The sequence below is a fragment of the Enoplosus armatus genome, chromosome 20 (genome assembly GCF_043641665.1).
Source record: "Enoplosus armatus isolate fEnoArm2 chromosome 20, fEnoArm2.hap1, whole genome shotgun sequence".
Lineage (NCBI taxonomy): Eukaryota > Metazoa > Chordata > Actinopteri > Centrarchiformes > Enoplosidae > Enoplosus > Enoplosus armatus.
In genome coordinates, this window is record NC_092199.1 from 16,056,107 (window position 1) to 16,078,697 (window position 22,591).

Sequence of the window (22,591 nt, forward strand, 5' to 3'; positions counted from 1 at the left end):
TAAAATGTGTCCACATTCAGGTAACGTGTCTGCCTATGTGGGTCGCTAAAGGTTCCAATGTGTGCTTCCAGTGGGGGTCAATGTGAGCAACCATCCTCAGACCCAAAGAGGGACCCTTTTGTGTCCTCTCACTACCTCCCTTCAGGCTTCACATGGGCCCTTTTTGATAAGTAGATGAGTATTGTTTGGGCCATTTGGGAACTACAAGTGGGAAGGATACGGAACGTGTTCGTGAGCTCTTAACCAAAGACAATTTTCTATCATCATGTGATAGACAATGAAGTTTTTTGAATCTTGAATTTATTACCGGAGCTTCCAATCCCAAATGCTAGACTCTGGTTAAGTTGAATACTAAAAGTAGCTTTTAATAACTCACATAATGAAGATGTTGGAAGCAATCTGACAAGTTGTAAGAACTGACAAACATATTTTAAGGACGTCAAAGCCAGTGAGACGGTGGTATCTTTGGTGCAACGTGCTGAAATGTGCAGTGCTCAGACACAACACATGAGTGCAGTGCACTTAAACACAGAGCTATGTGCAGACAGGTCAGAACAATTATCTCTCATGCTTATAGAACGCTGGCTTTTCTGGTTTGGCCAGTTTGCCAGAGGTTTCAAAGCATGTGATGATGATTATAGCGACCTGTCGTTCTTGGTGTTGAAAAGAAAAACATTTCTTGATGTCCACAAATGTATCGGTGTGGCTCTTTTGTAATTGCCCTCCAAACTTTTCACTATTAAGGGCCTAAATTAAACATTTCCTGTATTCATGTTGATTTCTCTGTATTGTTTAATTATGATAAGCTAATTTATGGTTATTAATGGGGTTTTTTTGGGTTTTTTACTTATTTCACTTGGTTTTTAATTTAGAAATTTGTTTTATTTTGGTTTAAATTTGGAAAAAGAAGAACAGGAAAACATAATGATGATGAGGAGCACTTTGAATACGGGGTCCCAGTGCTGCTTTCAAGGTGGGTATTTCACGCCGCCTACCTGAGCAGTGTGTGTGCGTCACGGAACCTCTTGCTTTTCGTTTACTTTTCGCAACAGCAGCGCGTCATCGAGATGTCAAGCGCCGTCGCCTATTGATTTCCCCATCAGTGAACACACCTGGCTGCCGAAAATGCACTTACTTTCTGTTTCATATTGAAAGTGGGTTTGGTGGATGAACGCACCTTGAATAAATTGGCATGTGGCACAACAGACACATGTGACTGAAGTGTTATATAAAAGGAAGAAGGTGTGGACCGCTGAGAGACAGTACATTAAAGTGAAAGTCTGCTGTGAAATGGCACTGACAAACGGAAAGGATGAAGCATCATGTAAGCCATTTCAATTCAATTTATATAATTTTGTGTCCTGGCGTCAACTACTGGCCAACTTGCCCAGTTTGATTTATGTTATTTTATAATAATGACATTTTATAATTTATCTGCATTATTTTGAAGTTGTCAATCGAAGGCAATAACCAGCTTGTACTTGTTCTTAAACCTTCAGCATTCTCTTGTTTTACAGAGAGATCATGGCGACAGCACCCGTAAATGTTCTTAGGTATCAAAGTTGTTAAACCGTTATCAGAAGTGTATTTCAATGAAACCGCAGAAATCTAAAGAGGCATTTGTTCAGCTTTAGTGATCAACAGAGTGCTCTGAACAGCCAAATAGATCCTGTTAAAATACTGTCAAGTTACATTTTCTTTAAATTTTGTTAGTATGTCAGTTTGACAGGAATATATGCTGTGATTGTATCATACATTTGAGTTTGTTAGTTATTGGATGAACAGGAATCAGGGAAAGTCGGACAATCAAACGCTTTACAGTGTACAACATACCGTATGTTTGACCTCAGCCTTGCGGCATATTTACTGCATCTCCTCAGGTCATCGAGATTTCTGCATCAAGGATGACTGACCACTGCACCGATGACAGATCTTTTTAACTGCTTCCTTGTCTTCCTGAGAGAAAACATGATAGCATCGTGATAAAACAATCTGAAAACAAGGTAACACCCACTGCAGAATGTTACTGTCTACGTTGCACTTTGTCACAACACTTTTGATGTGCCTTAGCATGCTTAAATGAAATACTGACTGCCGGCTGTTCTGTATTTTATCTTTCAGCGTTTCACGATTGCAGAAGAAAGACCATCTGAAGCTGCAATGTAAATATCTAATCTCTATATCTTTTCTGTGTAAGCCTTTGGCCTCATCAGTTATGCAAGTTCTGTGTTTGTAATATTTTCTCAAAATAAGTGCAAAATGGTAAAAAAAGAAAAAAGACAAAAAAGAAAAGGCTTTTTTTTTTAACAAACCTCTTTTCAAATTACAGGCATGTACAGTGAAGGCTCTGAACGACGACCAGCACAAAGCAGCCAGCGGACTGAAACACTGGCCTCTTTCACCTGACGGTCACAGAGCTCAGCCATCCATAGACTTTGCACTCTAACATTTTCAGACAGACTTAATTGATTGGAGCCTTTCCGAAAATGGCCTCAAGAAGTGTAGGAGTAGGAATAGGACTACCCCCTCATTTGTTAGATCTACTGTACAGACTAAATAAAAATGGGAGATTATTCATTGAACTGCATAGACGCAAGGAAAAAAGAATGCAAGAAATTGCAAGTAGGCTTGGGGAGACATCTAAAATTGTCAACAAGATACTGACGAACATAAACGCAACCAGAATGTTCGGGGTCGTTTTTGGAGGACTTGGAATAGCTTTGGCTGCAGCTGTCTTAGCAGGAGGGTCATCGGCCGGTGAAAGAACGGCAACAATGGCAGCAGCAGGAGGTGTTCTGGCATTTAGTGGATTTGCTGGTGTTATTACAGCAAACTTAACCATGGCAGAGACAGAGAAAATGAGTACAGAGACGGTGGAAATGTTGGTAAAAGAATTCATAGAAATCGTAGAGCTGCTAAAGGACGTCCTGGAAGAAATCCAGCAGGTGTCGGAGGACATGGTACAAAAATCCTCCTCAATAACCACAACGACAGGTGTACAGGCAAAACAAATCATGTCCACAACGCAACAACTGCAGCAGCTTCTTCGGCAAACAGCTGAACTGGCGGAAAGAAGCAAGGAAGTCCTGGATGCGACTCTAACCGCTCAGAGGGGGTTGAGGAAACTGTTAAACTTCATCATCGACATCACCCGAATCACTCCGGACGACGCCGAGCTAAGGAACTGTATCACAGGTTCAGCCTCGCAGTGTGAGGAAGCTGTCGCTGAGTTTGTGAAGATGAGGAACATGCTCAAGGACTTTGACAAGACGCAAACAGAATAGGAATGTGCAACATTCAATAGGCAAAATAAAGGACTTATACGTACATCAGAAGCGCAGTTTATTGGTTTGATACGGCAGTTTTAGACTCGACTGGAACCACATTTAGTCGTCCTCTGTCCAGTCAGAAATAATGTGAGTGTCAGGTTGGAAGGCTGATACCATGATCCTTTCTGTCAGGCCGTCACGTTTGCCAAAGAAGACAGGAAAACTGTTTGTTTACAGTAAATTTACACAATTGTGCATTCTGTCTTATTCCTCATTGCTCACGCTGATGTTTGATCATTTTTTTCCTGATTATATTGGTATTGGTTTTTTTTTTTAATGATTTATTGTACTGTTCATCTTCATTTTGTTTTTGGCCTAACATTGTTTTTAATCCTGTTTTTAAAGCATCTTCACAATACAGGTGCTATATAAATACAGTTATATTGTTATTATTATTAATCTTCTGACCTTTTATGCTGTACTCAGCCTGACATAAACAGGGCGGTGTCATTTTGGGATTCTCGCCAAAGTATTCCACTGCTTAGTCATACCCAACCTGTACAAACTGTCCTTTCACTTTCACTTTATTTCACATTTGTCACAAAGGTCTGAGAAAAGGTGAGAAAACATGCGGATGTTAAAAGCTAATTATTGCGGGTCACCAGCATTTCAAAGAAACGCACACTTCCTTTAGAGCTGGTGTTTGGAACAGCAAAGGGACTTTTGCCTCACAGTTTAAAGTTAGCGGTTGCTGGCATTCCCGCTGAAAGGGTAGACATCCACGCTCGCCCTAACAAGCTGATTGTGATTTAAAATTTTTAGCAAGGTTTCATCTGTGCAATTCTGAAATGGGAAAATTGATGGAATGCACCTTCTTGCCAAAAGTTAAGTGGGAAGGTCGAAACCACTCTTATGTCTGCGTGCTAAATATGAAGCGAGAGCCAGCAAGCAGTTAGCTTAGCTTAGCATAAAGGCTAGAAGGGGGGAAAAACAGCTAGCCTGAAGCTCACTAATTAACACATTATAACTTTTACAAAAACTGAAACGTAATTAAATGACAATTTGCGCTTTTATGAGGAACAACGTGCTGAAACTGTTTCTCGGCTAGGCACAGTTACTTCCTGTTAATTAGTGAGCACCTGTTAGCTCTTCCCCTCTGTTTCCAGTCTTTATGCTATGCTAAGCTAAGCTAACCGCTTGCTGGCTCTCTCTTCATATTCAGCACACCAACATAAGAGTGGTATAGGTCTGCTCACTTTACTTTTGGCATTTGGATTTGGATTATGGATTTAATTCCTTCAATTTTGACATTTCAGAATTGCACAGATGAAACCTTGCTTAAACGCTTGCTTGCTCTTGCTTCATATTTAACATACAACCATAAGTGTGGCAGCCTGTCGATCTTCTTCATCTAACTCTCGGCAACAAAGCCAATCCTTTTCCAAAATGTTGCTCCGTCCCTTTAGGCATACAGTGATAATATATTGTATATGATGAGATGACATGAGGTTGATGCTGTTGCATTTCTGAATGGTCACAAACCATCTTTCAGTGACGATATCAGTTGTAGTGGTGCCCCTGTGACCTCAGCAACAACAGAGAGAGATGACAGGCCCTCTTGCTTAAAATACGACATGTCTGCTGAAACCCTGCTTGTTTGTGGTCAGAGGCAATAGAGATGCATTCTTTTTTAAAAATCACGTTACATTGTGGCTGACTTCGACACCCTTGTCATATGTTTCCACTTTTGCTGTGATTGTATTCCTCTTCATTATTCATTCAAACAGAGTTGCAGCAGTGGCCAGCACTTGTGGCAAATGCCTTCCATGTGTCTCTAATTGCCTCAGTAGAGGTATTTAACACAAGGTGAAGTCATTAACACATGGACACGCTGTCAGATGTGGAGCCAGGCGGCTGAGACAACAGCACTCGAAAACTAATGCAACATCCACTAGACCCGATGAATAAATCTGAGGGGTGGGGGGCTTCCTCGCCAACGTGCTGTGCATCAATTCTCGGGCCAAAACACAGCGAGTTCAACTAACTTCAATGTAATGTAGCGATTACAGAGAAGCCAGTCTGTAACAGTCTTAACAGTGCAACAGCCGGGGACTTCACGGTAGATCAATGAATTTGGAAGATAAACATTTAAGTATACAATAAATATGACTACATGAATACGTTTACATATAAATAGCTTGCCATTCAGGGTTTCCTTTTAATTATGTTACTTTAGACATAATATAGCATCACTTTGGGGTCTTTTTCAGGCAAACAAAACCTTAAAGCCAAACCTTGCTGTTTAGCTTGAGACATGTATTTATGAGTTTATCCAACTGAGCTTTATTCGAGACACCACAGGGTCTGAGAATATCCTTCATCTGAAAGAAAACCACACAAACTGCATTCATGAGGTGTTCATATGCAAAGAGTGCTAGTCGTATCATTGAGACGCAGATATGTCAACATATACTGAAACGTATGCCCATACTTGTTTTCACCATGCCTAAGTCAATAGCTCCATCTGCTGTTCAATTGAGAGCGCTGCATCCAGCAGCGAGTGAAAACAGACTTAGTGATGTACAGTTCATAAGAAGCACAGGACATTAGCCTGGAGTCTGCACAAGCAAGAGGTAATGCTGAGAGTTTGGTGTAAGTGAAATGTGCTGTGTAGCCAAACACAGATGTGATCAGTGCTGAAGACAGAGTGGAAGTGGCCTTCTTCACAGGAGTCATTTTGACATGTTACAGTAGGAAAAGCACAGGTCAGTGATGGCTGAATTCCATTTAGCTGCTCCAGTTTCAGGGTCCTGGTATTGCGCATGTTGGCTCACTGCCACACTGGCATGGCTTACTGCCAGACTTGAATAGAGCAGAGCCATCATTAATGTTATTAGTAACACGTGTGGTTTTTCAGACCACAAGTCAAAATGTCTGCTATGAAAAAGGCTTAAAGCTGTGAAACATTTACATCCTAAACAAGGTCTCCATGTGGAGATTAACCTCAAATTACACAAGGGATATTTACATCAAATCCTATGCATTTTCTCCCTTTTCCTTTTATCTGGTGATATTTAATGTTAATGGATGAAAGAAAAGTAAATCTTGAACTTCCCACACTCCATATTCAAGCTGCATGTCAGACAATAATTTATAACAAGTGGATTTTAAATGAGAATATTAGCCTGGCACCATCAGAACAGCTCGCACACCTCTCCGTTCGTTTTCAATTTCCAAGGGCCGCAGACCAAAATGCATCTGGACGCGAATGGATAGGCCTGCAACCAATAAGAGCAACGAAACGTGTGACGGAAAAATATAAACAGACTACAGCGTGCAGAGATGAGCGGTGATGGTGAAAATAAAAAAATAGAGAAAACATACCGTCCAGTTCGTTTAATACTGACGCGATAGCAGATTCAACAGAATGTTCCACATCAGCGGCAGCCATCTCGGTTGTCTACGAAAACGCCTCAACGTCTGTCAGTCATCGTATCGAACCCGCCCCATATTAGATCGGTTGAGATTGTTCCGACCCGGGCCAGGTCGGCTGGAAATCGGTCCGAACGGGAGGGGGGCCAGAGCAAATAAAACATGAGCTTCGTTTGGTTTCCAAGCTAGCTTAATATGATAAGCAAACTAAAGCTTGTGAAATAAGTATGTGTGCATTTACAGTGTGAAATTTGGCTTCAACAGTGTTGGAACATCGGTTGGCTGTAAATTGTTCTGCAGTAAATACCATACACATTAACTAGTTATTCATTTTTGGCAGCTGACATGCATTCTGAAAAGAGTGTAGATGTGAAGATGGACACCACTCTTATATCTGTGTGTTAAATATGAAGCAGCCAGCAACCGTTAGCTTAGCTTAGACTGGAAGCGGGGACAAACATACATAAAACCCATTATATATCATTTGTTTTCCCTGTACAAAAGAAGTGGGAAGACGTCAAGCTGAGGTTCCACAGGATGTTATGTGCCAGCTATTTCTTTCCAAGAAATATTTCAAGGCATGACTCCCCCCGTGAAACTACAACTAGTCATTTTTACACTTTGGTTTTTGCACTGAGATTTAGAGGTGCTGGTAGGCGGGGTTTTTTTTATTTAATCTTCGGTCAGAGCCAGACTAGCTGTATCCCCCTGCCGCCAGCAGCCTTTGTGCTAAGCTAAGCTAACTGTCTCTTGGCTTCATATTCACCTGACAAACATAAGAGAGGTATCAATCTTCGCATCTAAGAAAGCAAATTATGCCTTTACTGTGTATTTCTCTAAGAATCCTAAAGAAGAACTCAATGGCTCCCAGCTGTAGAGGTGGCTGTATATCTGTAAATCCAGCCATGTGCACAGTACACTGTCGTCTGCCGTTAGCTGTTCGGTGAAGCTCTCTGCACTAATCTACGTCACAGGGCTTCCCTTTAAGTCTATCTGTGATCGGCACATGGTCAGTGTAAACATTTGAGGACATCCCACACTCGCCAGCAGTCTCGTATACGCTCCCGTGGAGGTCACATGTACAGAGGAATACACCACAGGAAGACTCACGGCCAGCATGTGAGTCATTCGTCTCTGCTGCTCCTCACTGCACCTTCAGCAATGACCTCCACGGCGTCTCGCTTCACCGCTTTAAAAGCCCTTCTTTTCCTGACACATACCCTTAAATTGGCCATTAGTTATCTGAAAGAAGAAAGTTAAAGAAAGTTGAAAGTGTGACTTTGACTTTTGCACAATACAAAAAGGGACATTACACAGCCTGAAATGCAGAAGAAGAAAAACACGTCCTTTTAGTTTCAGCAAATCCAATCATCATTTGATCTCCTGGCATCTTGTTGTTTACAGTGTTTATAGCTATAATCTATCCTGTGGTTTATCTGACAGCGTGGCTACTAGGTGATACAAGGAGGCCCATTCACTATGGGGGCCCTTAAACGTGAGTAATGGCCCCTAAATGAGGGGATCATCATTCCTGCGTAATCCCCGTGAATCTGATTAACAGTAGGGGAGAGAGGCCGAGCTATTGATCAGCATGATGATCTTGAGAGTTTGATCCCTTTTGTTCGACCTGATTGATTGGAGATCATCTCGGATTCATCTTAACGGCGGAATAAACATGCGGTGCTGATTTCGGCGTTAACTCTGTGTCACTGTCCAAACATTAACGGAGGGAGGGGAGGGACGTGGGGGGAGGGTAGTGGGGTGGCACGATGGCCGGCTGCGTGTTGTGGAAATGTGCGCATTAACAAGCGCTTCATTTGCGTCACGGCTCGGCGGCTCGTTTGCTCTTCTCGCGACTGGCCTCGTGCTGATAACAGACAACCGGGCCCGGAAACACACGACGAGGAGCCCCGGAGACAAAACATCATAATGGGATAAGTTGATTTGGTTGGCCGGCTAATTGGCCCCTATAACTGTTGCCTATCCATTCTGAGGTTCAGTCCTTCCGCATCTAATATCAGACTCGCATGTCTACACGACATTTCATCTCTATTCAATCCACCCGTCCTTATTCAGTATTAATGGGTTTTTATTTCGGCACACTATTTTATAGCGCGGTAGTTTCCATGGTGACTCTTATCAGGAGGATTAATCACTTTTTTAACAGCCTTCTAATGACTCAGAAAACCTTCTACATCTCTGCTTCCTGATAAAAGTCGATCTGGTTGGTCAGATGAGCCAAATGGACTTTAACCCACTGCAACCCGAACATGCAAATGAAGGGAAATTAGTCATTTATTTATTTTTCTTTATAGCTGACTCTCGGGTCATTTTCACCTTTCCTTTGTGTGTTTTCCACCACCATCAATCACGGCCCAATCATCTCCCGGTGTTAGCTGAATACAGGGGGGTCGGGCGGGGGGGGGGGGGGGAGCAGCCTGTCATCAAAGGCAGCGGGTCGCCCTTATCACCCGCCGCCCCGCAGGTGTAGAGCTCAGTCCGCTCCCACTAAAATGACAGCAGGAGCTCTGCGCCTCTGGCTCGCCGTCGCTCTCCAGCTGAGATGCGTCACCCTGCTCGCCATCCCGCAGGACAGGGGGGCCGCGGGGCGGCAGGGCGGCTCGGATGCGGCCAAGACGGCGAGCAAGAAGCTGGACGCGTTGGTCCACCTGAAGGATTTACCTCGTGGTCCCGCGGTGGCCCCGCACAAGAAGGCGCCGCAGTTCATGTTGGATCTGTTTAACGCGGTGTCGGTCTCCGACGGGACCCCGAAGAGCCAGAAGGATATTCTGGAAGGAAACATAGTGCGGAGTTTCGAGGATAAAGGTGAGTCAAACCAAACGGTAACGATTGTTTTGTGAGGAGATATTCATTTGACAATGAATGTACTTGATTGAAGTCAGCGTTTGGCCACACAGCAGCAGCACTAAATATTATGGATTAGAGCGCGCAATTGTTATCCAAACGCGCAATTACGCACGATTACGCGCGGCCAGTGTCCCCGTTAAACGGGTTTGTCACGTTTCTTTATCAAACGGTTATTTTGACGTTTCACTAAAGGTGTGTTCGATGATCTTTTGCGCCTGCAGGTCATGCTGGAGAGAGGTTCCACTTCTTCAACCTGTCGTCTTTCGGCAGAGAGGAGAGAATGATCAAAGCGGAGCTCCGTTGGTTCAGAAAGAAACAGAAGTTTTACCTCGGAAAGTCATACGGGCCTCACTTCTATAAGGTAAGAGGCCTTCTGTGTGGCACTGTTTAATCTGTTCCCACCTAGAGTTTTCATTTTCGAGTAAGTCATAACTTTATTATTCTGAGCAGTTCTTTTGGTGAGTCATTTGTTATTATTTAATTCAAATAAGGCAGCCATCTCCCCTCAGTGTCTGCAGAAATGTAGCAGATATGATCATTTAACTGAGGTTGTGGTGATTTGATGAGAGAGTGGATCTTTATGGACACAGTTTAGTGAACTAACAGCTTGACGTTGTGACCGTCCAGGTGGATCTGTATGAGGTGCTGGACAGCCGCGTGAAGCCCTGGAGAGGAAACCTCATCACCTCCAGACTGGTGCCCCTTTACACACAGGGGTGGGAAGTCTTCAATGTCACTCAAACGGTAACACACTCCCCATTCTTTGTTTCATTTGTTGTATATTTTGAAAGAGATTCTTTGGTCTTGTTATTAAAAAAAAAAAAACCTTCTTGACCTTTGCATTCAATGTTGTGGTCATTCCCACGACTTAATGTCAGAGTGAATGTATTGTGTGAGTGGAGCGAGACATCATTTTGGTTTCACACTAAATAATTATCCATGTATGTCTCTGTTTATGTGTTTAACCCGTTCGATGATCATGCTCTGAATGTCAGGTGTCAAAGTGGATCCGCAACAGCCAGGAGAACAACGGCATCCTCGTGGTGACCACCCTCCCCTCTGGTAACTGGATGGAGTCGGTGGTGTCCTCGTCTAAGCAGAGTGGAGAGCTGACAGACACGAATGCCTACCTGGTCATATTCTCAGACGACGGGAGGACGGGAGCATCAAACCAGTCATACCTGGGTAAGGTGACGGTTGTGGTGTGTTAGCATGGGCATTCATTTGCATTTCAGCAGCATAGTCATTATGCATGGAACCCCAAAATGGCCAATATTAAATATATTTCAAGACATTATGAAATAGACAATGACACGAAGAACTTGTGTCAGATATTTATTGAACTAACAATTTGTGAAATACCTGAAGAAATTATTAAAACTCAATTCATTATTATGACATATTATTTAATTATTATAAGTCTTGTTTTTATTTCATAATGTCACTTTTCATGAGGCCCTCTCACCGTGCAGCTAATCATGTCACCCCTGCCTCTCTTAAGCTTGCAAGCTGCTACCAAATTTAGCCAAAGTTAGCTCCGCCGGCTATTCTGAATCAATCAACCAGAGGCTGCTTCTGTAAATAAACTCAGCACAGTAACGAAACTGTGTCTTTTGAGCCTTCGCTGAACAAGGCTGCTCATGCTAGCCTACATTATGGTGTTGTAAACCTTTTATGAAATGTTTATGTGCTACTTATACATGCTAAAGAGGGGAACTTCTAGGTAAAGTGTTGCCAGTCTGAGCTTATCTGGCAACTCAGGAGAGGAAGGGAAAGCAGTCAATGCAACGAGGTAAAACGCTGTAGTGTTGGGATTGGATTAAAACCTGTAGATTCTAATGAATAATAGCAGCATCAAGGATACATTTCTTTTACCGCATACATCCATCAAATGTGTTATCTCCTTATTACATGAATCCGTATCATGTCACTTACATGTTAATCTTATGGTATAATCAACTTAAATGGCTTTAAAAGTTCACCTGTCTGTGCTATGACTATTACAGATGCCAAAAGCCCAAAAATGAACTACTCTGTATTTATGATGCTGATTCTAACCCAATGTGATCCCCTTCCTCTTTCCACAGGACAAGCCCAACCTGCAGCAGCAGCAGCAGCAGCACCTGAGCTCCACGACCACCGCAGCAGGAGGCGACGTGCATCCCCAGGTTTCCTGCCCCACGGCCGCTCCCAGTCCTGCCAGCGGGTCCCCCTCTTCGTTGACTTTGAGGAGATCGGCTGGTCTGGCTGGATCATCTCCCCCCGGGGATACAACGCCTACCACTGCAAAGGCTCCTGCCCGTTCCCCCTGGGGGGAAACCTGAGAGCGACCAACCACGCCACGGTGCGCTCCATCATGCACGCGCTCAAGCTCTCCAGTGACGAGGTGGGAGCGCCCTGCTGTGTCCCCGACAGACTCCAGTCCATTAGTTTGTTATATTTTGACGATGAGGAGAACGTGGTTTTGAAGCAGTATGACGACATGGTGGCGTTAAGCTGCGGCTGTCACTGACCGGCTCTGCGTCTCCTGCACTCTTTAACACTGGGACAATGAGGGATGGGGAGATGATGGTTTACTTGAGTTGATTAAAACACTGTATTTTCGTGCATATGTTTAAATATTGTATTATTTGAGAAATAAAGCAGCTATTCCTCAACTATTAATCAGTGATCCTTTATCCAGCTTAGTCCTGGGATCCCAAAACCTTTCATGAAAGGATGCCCAGCTAGATGTACAATAGACCTGAATACCAGAGTTGAAAACATACAGTTTTAACAATCCTTAGTTGATTCTTTTTTGTTCTTAGTCATGGATTAGTAATGCACTAGTTGCTGCAGGTTGGTAGGGGGAGTTATTTAAGTTCAAACTGAAGTTGAACTATAACAGATTTTACCGGAGGCCCCTTGGACCCACCTTGAGGTCGCCTGGAGGACCCTGGACATTGATTTGGTGACACCGTCCATGGTAATTAGCCGGCCCATGGTAAGGTGTTCATAAATATATTTAATACTCTACTGTCACTGCTTCTCTCTGACTACGTTTCTAACTTGCTAGGATGTCAGTACTTGGATTTGATCACATCTGAGGATTACGTTCAGACTGTTGTTTAGACCTCCCAAATAGGGATATGGGTTGGGTAATCCAGTCCTCTACCATTTTAAAACACAAAGGCACAAATTACAGAGGGCAAAATAAAAAATAAATTGAAATAAAGTAGTCATAGTAAAAAAAAATCACAGCCTATACATTTGTAAGCTTAGTTAGAAACAGTATTACATGTTCAGATTTTATTACATGAACCATCAAAACCAGAGCAGGATGCTAGATGTTGAATTAGAACCGGGGCCCTTGTGAACCTCTATAATTCAAAACGGTTAGTAAGAAAATGTAAAGTTTCATCCAGAAATAGTTGTGCCAATTAGTAAATAAGCGCAACGTGTACAGGCTGTTACTTTTTGTCTCGAGTTCACTCCTGTCACTACACTGACTGACCAACAGAGGGCGAGATAACTCCATAACTGTAATTCTGCAGTATCTGGATAAGATTGTTAATACATTTTGGAAAAACTGATTCAAAATACAGAAAATTTAAGCAAGGGCAATTATAGAGCTATTTTAAACCTGTTCCAAATTAAAAAGATTTTAGAGTAATTCTTCACTCATTCACTCTTCACACAACATTTTTTATTACCCAATGGTAATAAACATTTGTGAGCATGTGTGGTTTCATTGCTTGCTGAGGGCGTTATACAAAAAATAATGTCACTGTTATCTGTAATTGATGATAATTCAATCATAACCGTTATAATCATACATTTTAAAAACAGGTTCAGTTCAGACATATGCTTTAGATGAAGAATGAAGTGCAGTGAAATTAACAACAGTAGTACAATAAAAGTCTGTAACGACAGTTGTTTTTTTATTGGAATGGATCACAGACACAATACAGCCCTGCTTTATTCTAGTTTAGAAAAAATCCAATGCAACAAACTTGCAAAACCAATCCTCCTTCATGTCCTCTGCATATTAAAAAACATTCATTGCAATAACGCCAGTTCAAGCTTTTGGACAGTATAAATGAAATTTGTGTTGCATCAAACAAGATCATCAGTTGTAAGCATGGAGCATGCAAAACTAAACTAAATTTTTAGAATTTAGTTGTGTGGACATGATCAGCTGAAATCAATAACATACAAAACCAAAGGCATTTTTCTGAATGAATTCTATTTGTTTCAAGTATCTATAATGAAAACTTAAGTGACTGCACACTGTCTGGTGAAAAACAAAATCTCAAGGCAACAAACTTTGCAGGTAATAAAATGTGGTATATCACAAACTCTCAGCATTTACAATAAATATTCCACATTTACATTCAAGCTTACCCTCTCTGTTTACACTTAAATACATTATGTACATGGATCGTCCATGTCGCTTTTCTCTCTCAAAAATTGCACATTATCTTACACAAATCCATTAACCCCCATTCAAACGACAGCATTCGACAGCAACTATCACTCATTCACAATTTTATTATCTCCTGTCACTTTGCGCTCAAATCAAACTCAACCCTCTTCACAAAACAGGTCGCGGCCTCAGAAGCTTCAGACAGCCTGCACAGCTTCTGTGTCTCATGTAAGTTACGGCAAGTAAAGCAATACAAGGATCAGACAGAATGAGCCAAGGGGGGATTTTTCCTTTCAAACCTCATGGCCTATCAGCTCGGACAGTCCAGCTCCTCAGTGCCTAGAAACTCCCCTAACACGTGGTCGTGTTGACCATAGACAGGCTCTAAATATGGATGTCTCTCCTTACAGTGCATTTGCCTCGACCTTTCTAGGTGTCTCTGCTCAAACTCCTCCGGTGCCATATGAGGGGCATGGATGGTAGCTTTCTGAGCCATGGGAGACAGAGGCACTGGGACAAAGCTGTGGTAAACAACCAGAGGTGGGGTCAAAACCTCCAAGGGGGATGCCTGTGGAACAGCACCCTCTGGTGGCTGGACTGGCAACTGCACATAGCTTCCTGTTTCAGGATCAAAGAAAGTTTTCGTCTTGACTTGAATGGGCATGTCCACAAAAAAGTACTGCCCGGAGTCTGGATCCTGGAGGAGCTTACGTTGGGTCATAGGAAAAGACTGCGTAACAATGGCATGCTCAATACTGGACTGGTGAGAAAGCTGGCTTGTGTGGCTGGTGTGGCTTGACTGGCGGGACAGGGTTGAAGGGTGAGGTACTTCGGTGCTGTACGCATCAATACTGTGACTCCTTCTCAATGGGTTGTCTTTGCTCGCCTTGTCTCTTGCTCGGCCTCTCTGCTGAAGCTCCTCCATGATTGATTTCTCAATGCGCTGGGTCCTCGGATCAAGCTTTGCATTGGCTGACGTATCGGCGCTGAGCCTGCGCTCCACTTTATCTCCCAAGTACCTATCAATGCTTTGTGATCGGTGGATTGGCCGGTCTGACGTGGGTTTCTCACCGACGTGAGCTTTGTACACAGGTACATTACTGATGACCCTATCACTACTGTAGTGCCTTTGCTGTGGTTTATCTCGAATGTGTCTGTTGCTGCTGCGGCCTTGCCTTTCTGTTGCAAAACGAGGTAGTGCCTCATTGTTCTGGTTATTGCTGTCCACCATATCATGGCTCTGTGTCCGAGTCTTGTGGCTCATGTCTGTTCTGTCGGGATGGTGGTTTTCACCATTGCGGTCTCTTCTTTCATACAGTAGCTGCTCGCTCCGGTCGTCTCTGTTTTTGCCATGGTGACTTTCACTGTGATGATGACCATCTTCAGTCTTTTCTCTGTGTTTTTTGTCGCTGCTATTTCTACTGCTGCTATTGTGCTCAGATTTGTCACTCTTGTGTCTATCCGCTCTGTGTTTGCTGCTGCTTTGCGACGACTTGTGGGAGGACTTCTGGGCCTCCTCCTTCTTCATCCTTCTATTTGCCAGTTTAATGGCTTTGAGGACAGCCTTTTCAGATTTGGGTAAGACGGCTGGTGGTTTGTCACTGCAGGTGGACCCAGAATGTTCACTGGGAACCTTTGACACTTCATGCTCTACCAGCACTCCAACGTTCATTCCCATCTCATCAGCTGTGTCAGCTGTGCTGGTTGTTAAGCTCTCCACGCCTTCAGATGATGGACTCACCCCAGAAAATCTGTCTTCCTCCTGTGGGACAGTGAGGAACCCTCCAACTTGTGGTTTCTTTGGGTTTTCACTTTGCAGATTTGAAGGAGACAACAGCAGGGGAGGTGAACTGTTTGATGAAGTCTCTCTAGGTTTGAAGAGTTCATCTGAGATTGGTGTGCTACAGCTGGTGGCAGGTTCATTAGCCATAGGGAGCTCTGGATTGTCCTTTACTTGATGTAACTCCTTCTCTCCCTTCTCTGAACCACTCAGACTCCCTCTTAGTGACCAGGGTTGTACAGTCTTTTTCAACTTATTACTGAAAGTATTGTCTTTGACCTTAAATAAGGCAGGGATCCCTAAAGTGGGTGAAAAGGTGTTGGAGGGTGACATTGGTGTCTGATTATTTTCATCAGAATTCAAGCTTTGGTCTGTTGTGGTAGTTTCTCTTTCTTTGCTGTCCTTGTACGGTACTTCTGTCTCTTTTTGAGGAGATGTTATCGGTCGCTTTACAACCTCTGGCTCGCTTTCATGTTCGCTTAAAGAATAATATTCCACTTCCGTCCTGTCCGAATCCTGTTTTGTGTCTTGTGAAATATTCCACATCACTTCATCAACCTCCTCCACCTCTCCAATCAAGTTCTCCATAGAGTGGTAAACATTTGACTCAGTCTCAGTATTTCTGTGCAGTGCACTCTCCACAGAGAAGTAGGAGGATTTTGAGGACAAGCTGGCTTGATCAGGTGGGCTCTGATTGACGCTAATACCATTTACCAGTAGTAAGGGTGATATTATATCCCTGGGGTTTTCACTGACAGCCTCTACATCCACATGTATTTCCTCACTGGCTCTATTTATTTTCTCAGGTTCTCCTGCCACTAAATTGTTAGTTACATTTCCGTCTGGTGTGTTTAAATAGTCTGGTTTTAAAGGAGCCTTCCGCTTTACCTTGAACGTGTCCTGTGCCCTGGCATTACTGTTTTCAAATGTGGCTTCCCTTGTGGGGCTCATATGTGCTTGCAAGTTATTTGCCTTATTTTCATCTACTTTAAACTCTGGTGATACACACAATGTATTTTCAGATTGTGGGTATTTTAAAGGTAAAATGGGCTCAGATATGACCACATCGGTTACAGTTATGGATCTTGAATTTGCATTATGTACCACGTCCAACCTCTCTTTATCAGAACTGGTTTCACTTTGACCGGGCACAGCTTCCTTTATGGACAGGTCACTATCGACTTCTTGTTTTTCTGAGCCTGTACTCCTCATCTCTTTTAAGTGGACCTCACCATTGTCACATTTTCCATCTTTGTTAAAGACGTCCTCCTCTTCTGCATCATTCAAACTATCTGTCTCCTTAGTCACACTTCCATCTCTTCTATTCCCTCCCTTTTTGTTCCTCGGAGGAACAGGAGGGGCATCTCCTGTTCTGCCTTCATTTTGGTTAATCAGATTTTCTCTGCTCTCCTCAGATATCTGTCTCACTATATGTCTCAAATTCACCTCTTCTGATTCATAGCTAGGATTATCAGTTGGTTTATCATTAACATGTTTAGCTTTAGTTTTTAGGAGCCTGTTTAGCTCATTGCCAATCTTGTCCATGCCAGGTAGCGCTATCCTTTCACCTGGTCTGTAAGTCTCACCAAGTCTAGGTTCAGTTTGTGACAGAATCTGTCTTAAATGATTGTGGTCTCTCAGATCACTTAACCTCTCCCTTAAATCTTTCTCTTTTAGTGTAAGAATGCTGCCATTTTGTTTTTCCTTGTCTTCTGTCAAAGAATCTTTCATTGCTTTTTTACGTTGCTGTACCCTTGTTACATAGCTTTCATCACTAGCGCTCTCATCAAATATTTGATTTGCATCCTGCTCTGTGAATTTATTCTTTCTCATCTGCCTTTCCGAGATGATCTCTTCAAGTGCCATTTTGGCTTTGTCGTAATTGTCATTTATAAGTGCTTTGTTTACTATGACATTACTGTCAATGTTTGCGAAAGCCCCCTGCTTGCTCTCCTCCTTCTCTTTATTTGCAAACAGGTCTCTCTTAGCTGATGTGTTCCCTCTCATAGACAGCATACCCTTCTTAATATTCCTGAGCTCTCTTGAGATCAAATCATTCTTAGCCCTTGTCTCCTCATCTATGTTAGTAACACCTAATTTGTTCCTCGTGTTCTCGAGAATACGATCGCCAAGTCTTGCCCTCTCCAGCGTTTTCAAAGCATGCAAATCGTTAATTATATGTTCACTGTCTCTCATTTCTCTGAGTGACATCATCTCCTCATCGGCCTCCATTCCTGTGTTCACTTTCAGATCGCCTTCCTCAAACTCCTCTCCTTGTTCATCGTCCGTCTCTGCGTATCTCTGATATTTTATGTAATTGTTCTGTCTGGCTGAGAATATATGTTTGAGTTTACCCTGTTTCTGGACAGATTCATTTTCTTTGGGTGGTTCTGGTTTCGCATCCCCCAAATCACCATTAGTGAGTTTGTCATGTGTTTGCTGTTTGTCGAGAGAAAGTTGAATATCAGATTTAGAAAAATTTCTCTTGGGAACCGGTGGGGGCTCTTTCTTGACATTATCTTTCTTGCCAACCAGTGTTGCACCGGTTGCTTCATTTCTACTTTGAGATGAAACGTTGTTTTCTGGTGCTGAACTCTCCCTTTTGCTGCTAAACGTTTCTTTTGAATATGCAACCTTCTCATCTATTTCTTTCTCCCTCAGTTCTTCTATGTCTGAAATAGGCTTATTGATGCTATCTGACTGAGCTGCAGATAGAACTTTATTTTTGGCTGCATTAATTGCTTCCCTTGCTGCTCTGATCACATCCCTTGTACTTAGGGGTTGGCCACTACTATCTTTTCCCTTAGAACTGACAGGCTGCACTCCAGAGTCTTTGTCCTTTATGTCTTTCACAGGTCGTTTTGCTTTGTCTGGTACATTTGGTGGTCTTTTCCCTACTGATATATTTGATGACAACTCCTCTTTCTCAAGTGCATGGGGGGAAATTATGGGTGAACAATCTTTGTTGATGTTTAAAGTATTTGGAGAAAGCCCTGTGTTTGTTGGCAGTGCTTTTGGAGAGAGTTCTTTGTTTAGCGTGAGTGGTGAAACTTCATTTGTCTCAGTTGGTTGGTCTAAGTCTATCAGAGCACCGGTGCTCAGAGGGACTTGAAGATATTTCATATCACTGTCAACAGGGCTGGCTTTCTTGTACAAATTCAAAGACGGGTAATTTTGCTTTTTAGCCATGGGACTCTTGGTCTTTTTTGAGTGTATAAATAGGGAAATCTCTTCATCGAGACTACTGTTACCTGCAGCCTCCCTTTTGGATTGCAGTAGATTTGATAACAAATAATCTTCAGAAAGAGGTCTGTCAGTATCATGCTTAGGACCAGCAGTCGGGGTGCTGTTCGATTCCAAAACGGGACTGCAAACTGTCTGTCCATCTTTTAATATGGCAGGAGTGCTGAAGCCAGACGCATTGCCCTCAGATCCAACTTGTGGATGTTTCAGATAATCCGATTGTGGAGATTGGCTGCCACACTCTGGAGCCTCTAAAGTTTTGAATTTAGGTGGGCTGTATCGGCTTTTCACCCTTTTCCTGTTGTCTTTGAGGTTGAAGAGGATGCTAGAGGCGAGTGATTTGTAGCTGTCCCGCTTGACTGGAGGCTCAGGGGTCAGTTTGGCTTCAGAGTGTGGTCTTAGTGGAAGGTCGAGGGCAGAGGGCGAGAAGACAGCCTGGAGGATTTCGGATGTTTCTGTCGGTTGTCTTGAGGGAATGAGGGGAGTCATCAGCTGGCAGATGCTGAATGGAGTAGACGCCAAAGAGCTGACTTCCTCAACTGTTTTCACCTCCACAGATCTGGCTTCCTTTTTGACCAACAGGAGACTTTCATCCACTGTTTTTGAACTGTTTTCCTGAGGTGGTAACCCAGGCTGATTGACTGGAATCACACTTTTTGCCCTGGACCTGTTACGCCGCCAGGGGGCAGCACTCCCATCCCGTCCATCTGATGAGCACCTCTTCTCAGCCAGAGTAGCTGAGGGCTTTGGCAGGACCTTTGGCGGAGGAGGGGGAGGGATGGGTTTCGGAGCAGTGGGAGGAGGGGGCTCAACTGCCGCTTTCTGGCACGATTGTGCCTCCTCTGAATGCAGAGTCTCTTTTCTGTGTGCTTCAGTCAGCTCCTTGTAAAAAGGCAAGTCGTACCATTTAGGGATATTATCTGTGGGGAGAACTGTGTCCTCTTGGCCAAAAGGGAACCGGTTAAAATCTCCCCATGTTTGGAAAGGGCTAAACTCACTGTGGAGGAAAAAGTTTTTGATGTTAAGTTTCCTTAATTTGACAGTGGATTTCCCGTTTTTGACCTTTGAGGATTTCCCTGAGGGAAGGGCAACATCTTTGCCTGTTTTGTTTGATGAACCATCACCAGAGTGATGTCGATGATGGTTCTTGTAACGTCCATCTGTGAGATTGGTGTGATAATCCGAGGAGAATTCCGATAGCTCTCTTTGGATGCTGCGAAGTGCGGACTTATCCCATGATTCCCCCTTAGAGTCTGTCATACCTCCGTTTTTGATTAACAGCCCCTCACAGTTTTCCCCTGTGGCACTCAATGCCTTGAGGAAAGATGACATGTGGGATATATTATTCTGTTGCTGCTGCTTCCATGGCTGGGCATAATTTTTGTCATTTTTGTTTTGCCCTTGCTTTTTAGATTCCTTATGGTGAGTCTTCTTAAGAGGCTCCCCCGCCAAAGGTTTGTGGCAGCTGAAAGGTGAGTATCCATACGAGAACTCGTCATTGTAAACTGCGTCATCTCCAACGCAGAGACTTCGGAAGGCTCGATCGGTGAGAGTGCTGACCTCACGATCCGTCTCGTCCATGAACAAGTCGGTGAAGCCGTTGGGGAAGCGATGATGGAGCATGCTCCCCACCCGATGGCTCATGTGTCGCTTTTCCACACAGCTCATGATGTCAACAACTTTCTTTCTGTCTCGTGCATCACCTGTCTTGTCTCCTCTACAGCTGCTGCAGCTCTGCAGATCCTTTGGTTTTCTTCCAGTTCAGGTTGACATTAGAGAAGTGGCGGGAGATGTAAACTAAAGAAAAACATTGAAATCAGAGTCAGTGTTGTAGTTTCAAACCAATCTACTCACTCACACTGTGTAAGCAGTTATCATTTCAGGATTTGTGCAGTTCAAAATCTCACAAAAAGGTTGTTTGATTCATATGATTACTGTAAAAGGTTTTGAACTCTGTAGTTGCACTGATGACCTTTATGTACACGACATGTGCGGCTTCGGCCATGCTGTCACTATGCAGGCAGCAGACAAACACTTCATACCATGCACTTGGCTATTTTAAGCACTGTGTGGTGCCTTAAGCTGTGAGTACTAAGCATACTGTTGGGGGCTATGAGAACAGCTCCTAGTCCATTTATAGTAACGTTATTAGAAAAGATGAATATTTCTATTGTTCATGTGCATCCACTTCAAAGGAAAGACCCGGACTTCGCATTGGTCCCCCTCAAATGCAATTACATCTTTTTCACATTTAATGAATTTCTTGGGTTAATATATAGGCAATTCCTCTGCAAAGCTCAAGAACAATATTCGTGCCAGCAGGTTTGCACCACACAGCGCAGGAAATGCAAGTAAATCATCACATCAGTCACACAGCGCCTCCGCAGCAGCTGCTCTACTGTAGCTTACTTTAGCTATCTGGGTGAGGTCTTAGAATAGCCCATTAACCCATTTATATGTCCTGACCTGGGAGCATAGCCACTGGCACATAACTCAACTCTTCAACTGTCCGCAAAACCATGATTCTCCTTAAAAGCAGATGAGGATTGAGACAAATATAAACACAATCAGTCAATGTTGTGTTTGATTGTATCTGCACATTAAAACTGTTAAGTTTGAAAGCAGTCTCAGGTGTCAAGAGCCATTCATGCCAAGGATGAATTGAAGAAAGGTAGGTGAGTTTATAACAGCCAATAAGACAAATCATTCCTCTTATTGTTATTGTTATTATTATTATTATTACTCAAATCTAACAACTCAGGTAAAATTGTCTACTGACTCTAAGTCTACTGTATCTGGAGTCTGACTTACAGAATGTTTTGGCTTTCCAGGAGACTTTGGCCACCAACAGTCTTCCAGCTCTCATAACCAGAGATCAGTTAGCAACCACGGTACTTTCCCAGCATCTGCTTGTGTATTTATACCCAAGGAATGAGGTAGCCCAGTTAACTACACTGTATAAAGGCGCAACAATTGGAATACCATTTTATATTTTACTCACAGACATGTAAATATTAGTGTAAATGATGTGACTGTATGAAAGTGCAATGGTTTTGTAGCAGTAAAATGCGGACGTGCCGAGAGGCTGTAGGTGTTTTTGGACATTAATATTTAGCCCAAATCTAAAGCTTAAACAATACTATGTTCTGTATGGTGGCCCTCAGTATTTTTCATGTCTTTGTAAACATCCATATAATCACACTGCTACCTCACCTTGGTGATGGGTCTTTCATGCTGAGTGTAACCGCCCAATCTAGACTGTGGTATCAAATACAAATCCTCAATGTAGAATCCAAGAATCCAGTGCAGAATCACCTGCTGAGAATAAATTCTTAGTTAGCGGTTGTCATTCATGGTATACAAACTTTTTCTCTTGAAGTTGAAGAAACAAAGAAAACTCACCAAGGTGAGTCAAGCACTCAGATCCATGTTCAAATGTACCGAGGTGGCCAGGGTCCTGGTAGCGAGCTCACAAGATACAAAAATAGATGCACAAGTCGGTGTGGCCAAACTGAGCAGCAACACAGGACGCAGCTAGCTAGCTCACATTGGAATAACCACTTGGTGTCGAGTGGCAGGGCAAGACAGGATGAA

At 43.1% G+C, this 22,591-nt stretch overlaps 1 protein-coding gene and 1 long non-coding RNA gene across 2 annotated transcripts; both read left to right on the plus strand.

Moving 5' to 3' along the window:
- The first annotated feature begins 1,271 nt into the window (after positions 1–1,271).
- On the plus strand, positions 1,272–3,804 carry LOC139303529 (uncharacterized). The gene is made up of 4 exons (XR_011598944.1): positions 1,272–1,324; positions 1,881–2,003; positions 2,122–2,162; positions 2,330–3,804. It is a non-coding gene; the product is annotated as an uncharacterized lncRNA (long non-coding RNA).
- A 5,410-nt stretch (positions 3,805–9,214) lies between these two features.
- LOC139303528 (bone morphogenetic protein 2-like) lies at positions 9,215–12,127 on the plus strand. The gene is made up of 5 exons (XM_070927372.1): positions 9,215–9,527; positions 9,791–9,930; positions 10,197–10,313; positions 10,565–10,754; positions 11,657–12,127. The coding sequence occupies exons 1-5, from the start codon at positions 9,215–9,217 to the stop codon at positions 12,079–12,081; spliced, it is 1,185 nt and encodes a 394-aa protein (XP_070783473.1). The 3' UTR covers positions 12,082–12,127.
- Positions 12,128–22,591: the final 10,464 nt, after the last annotated feature.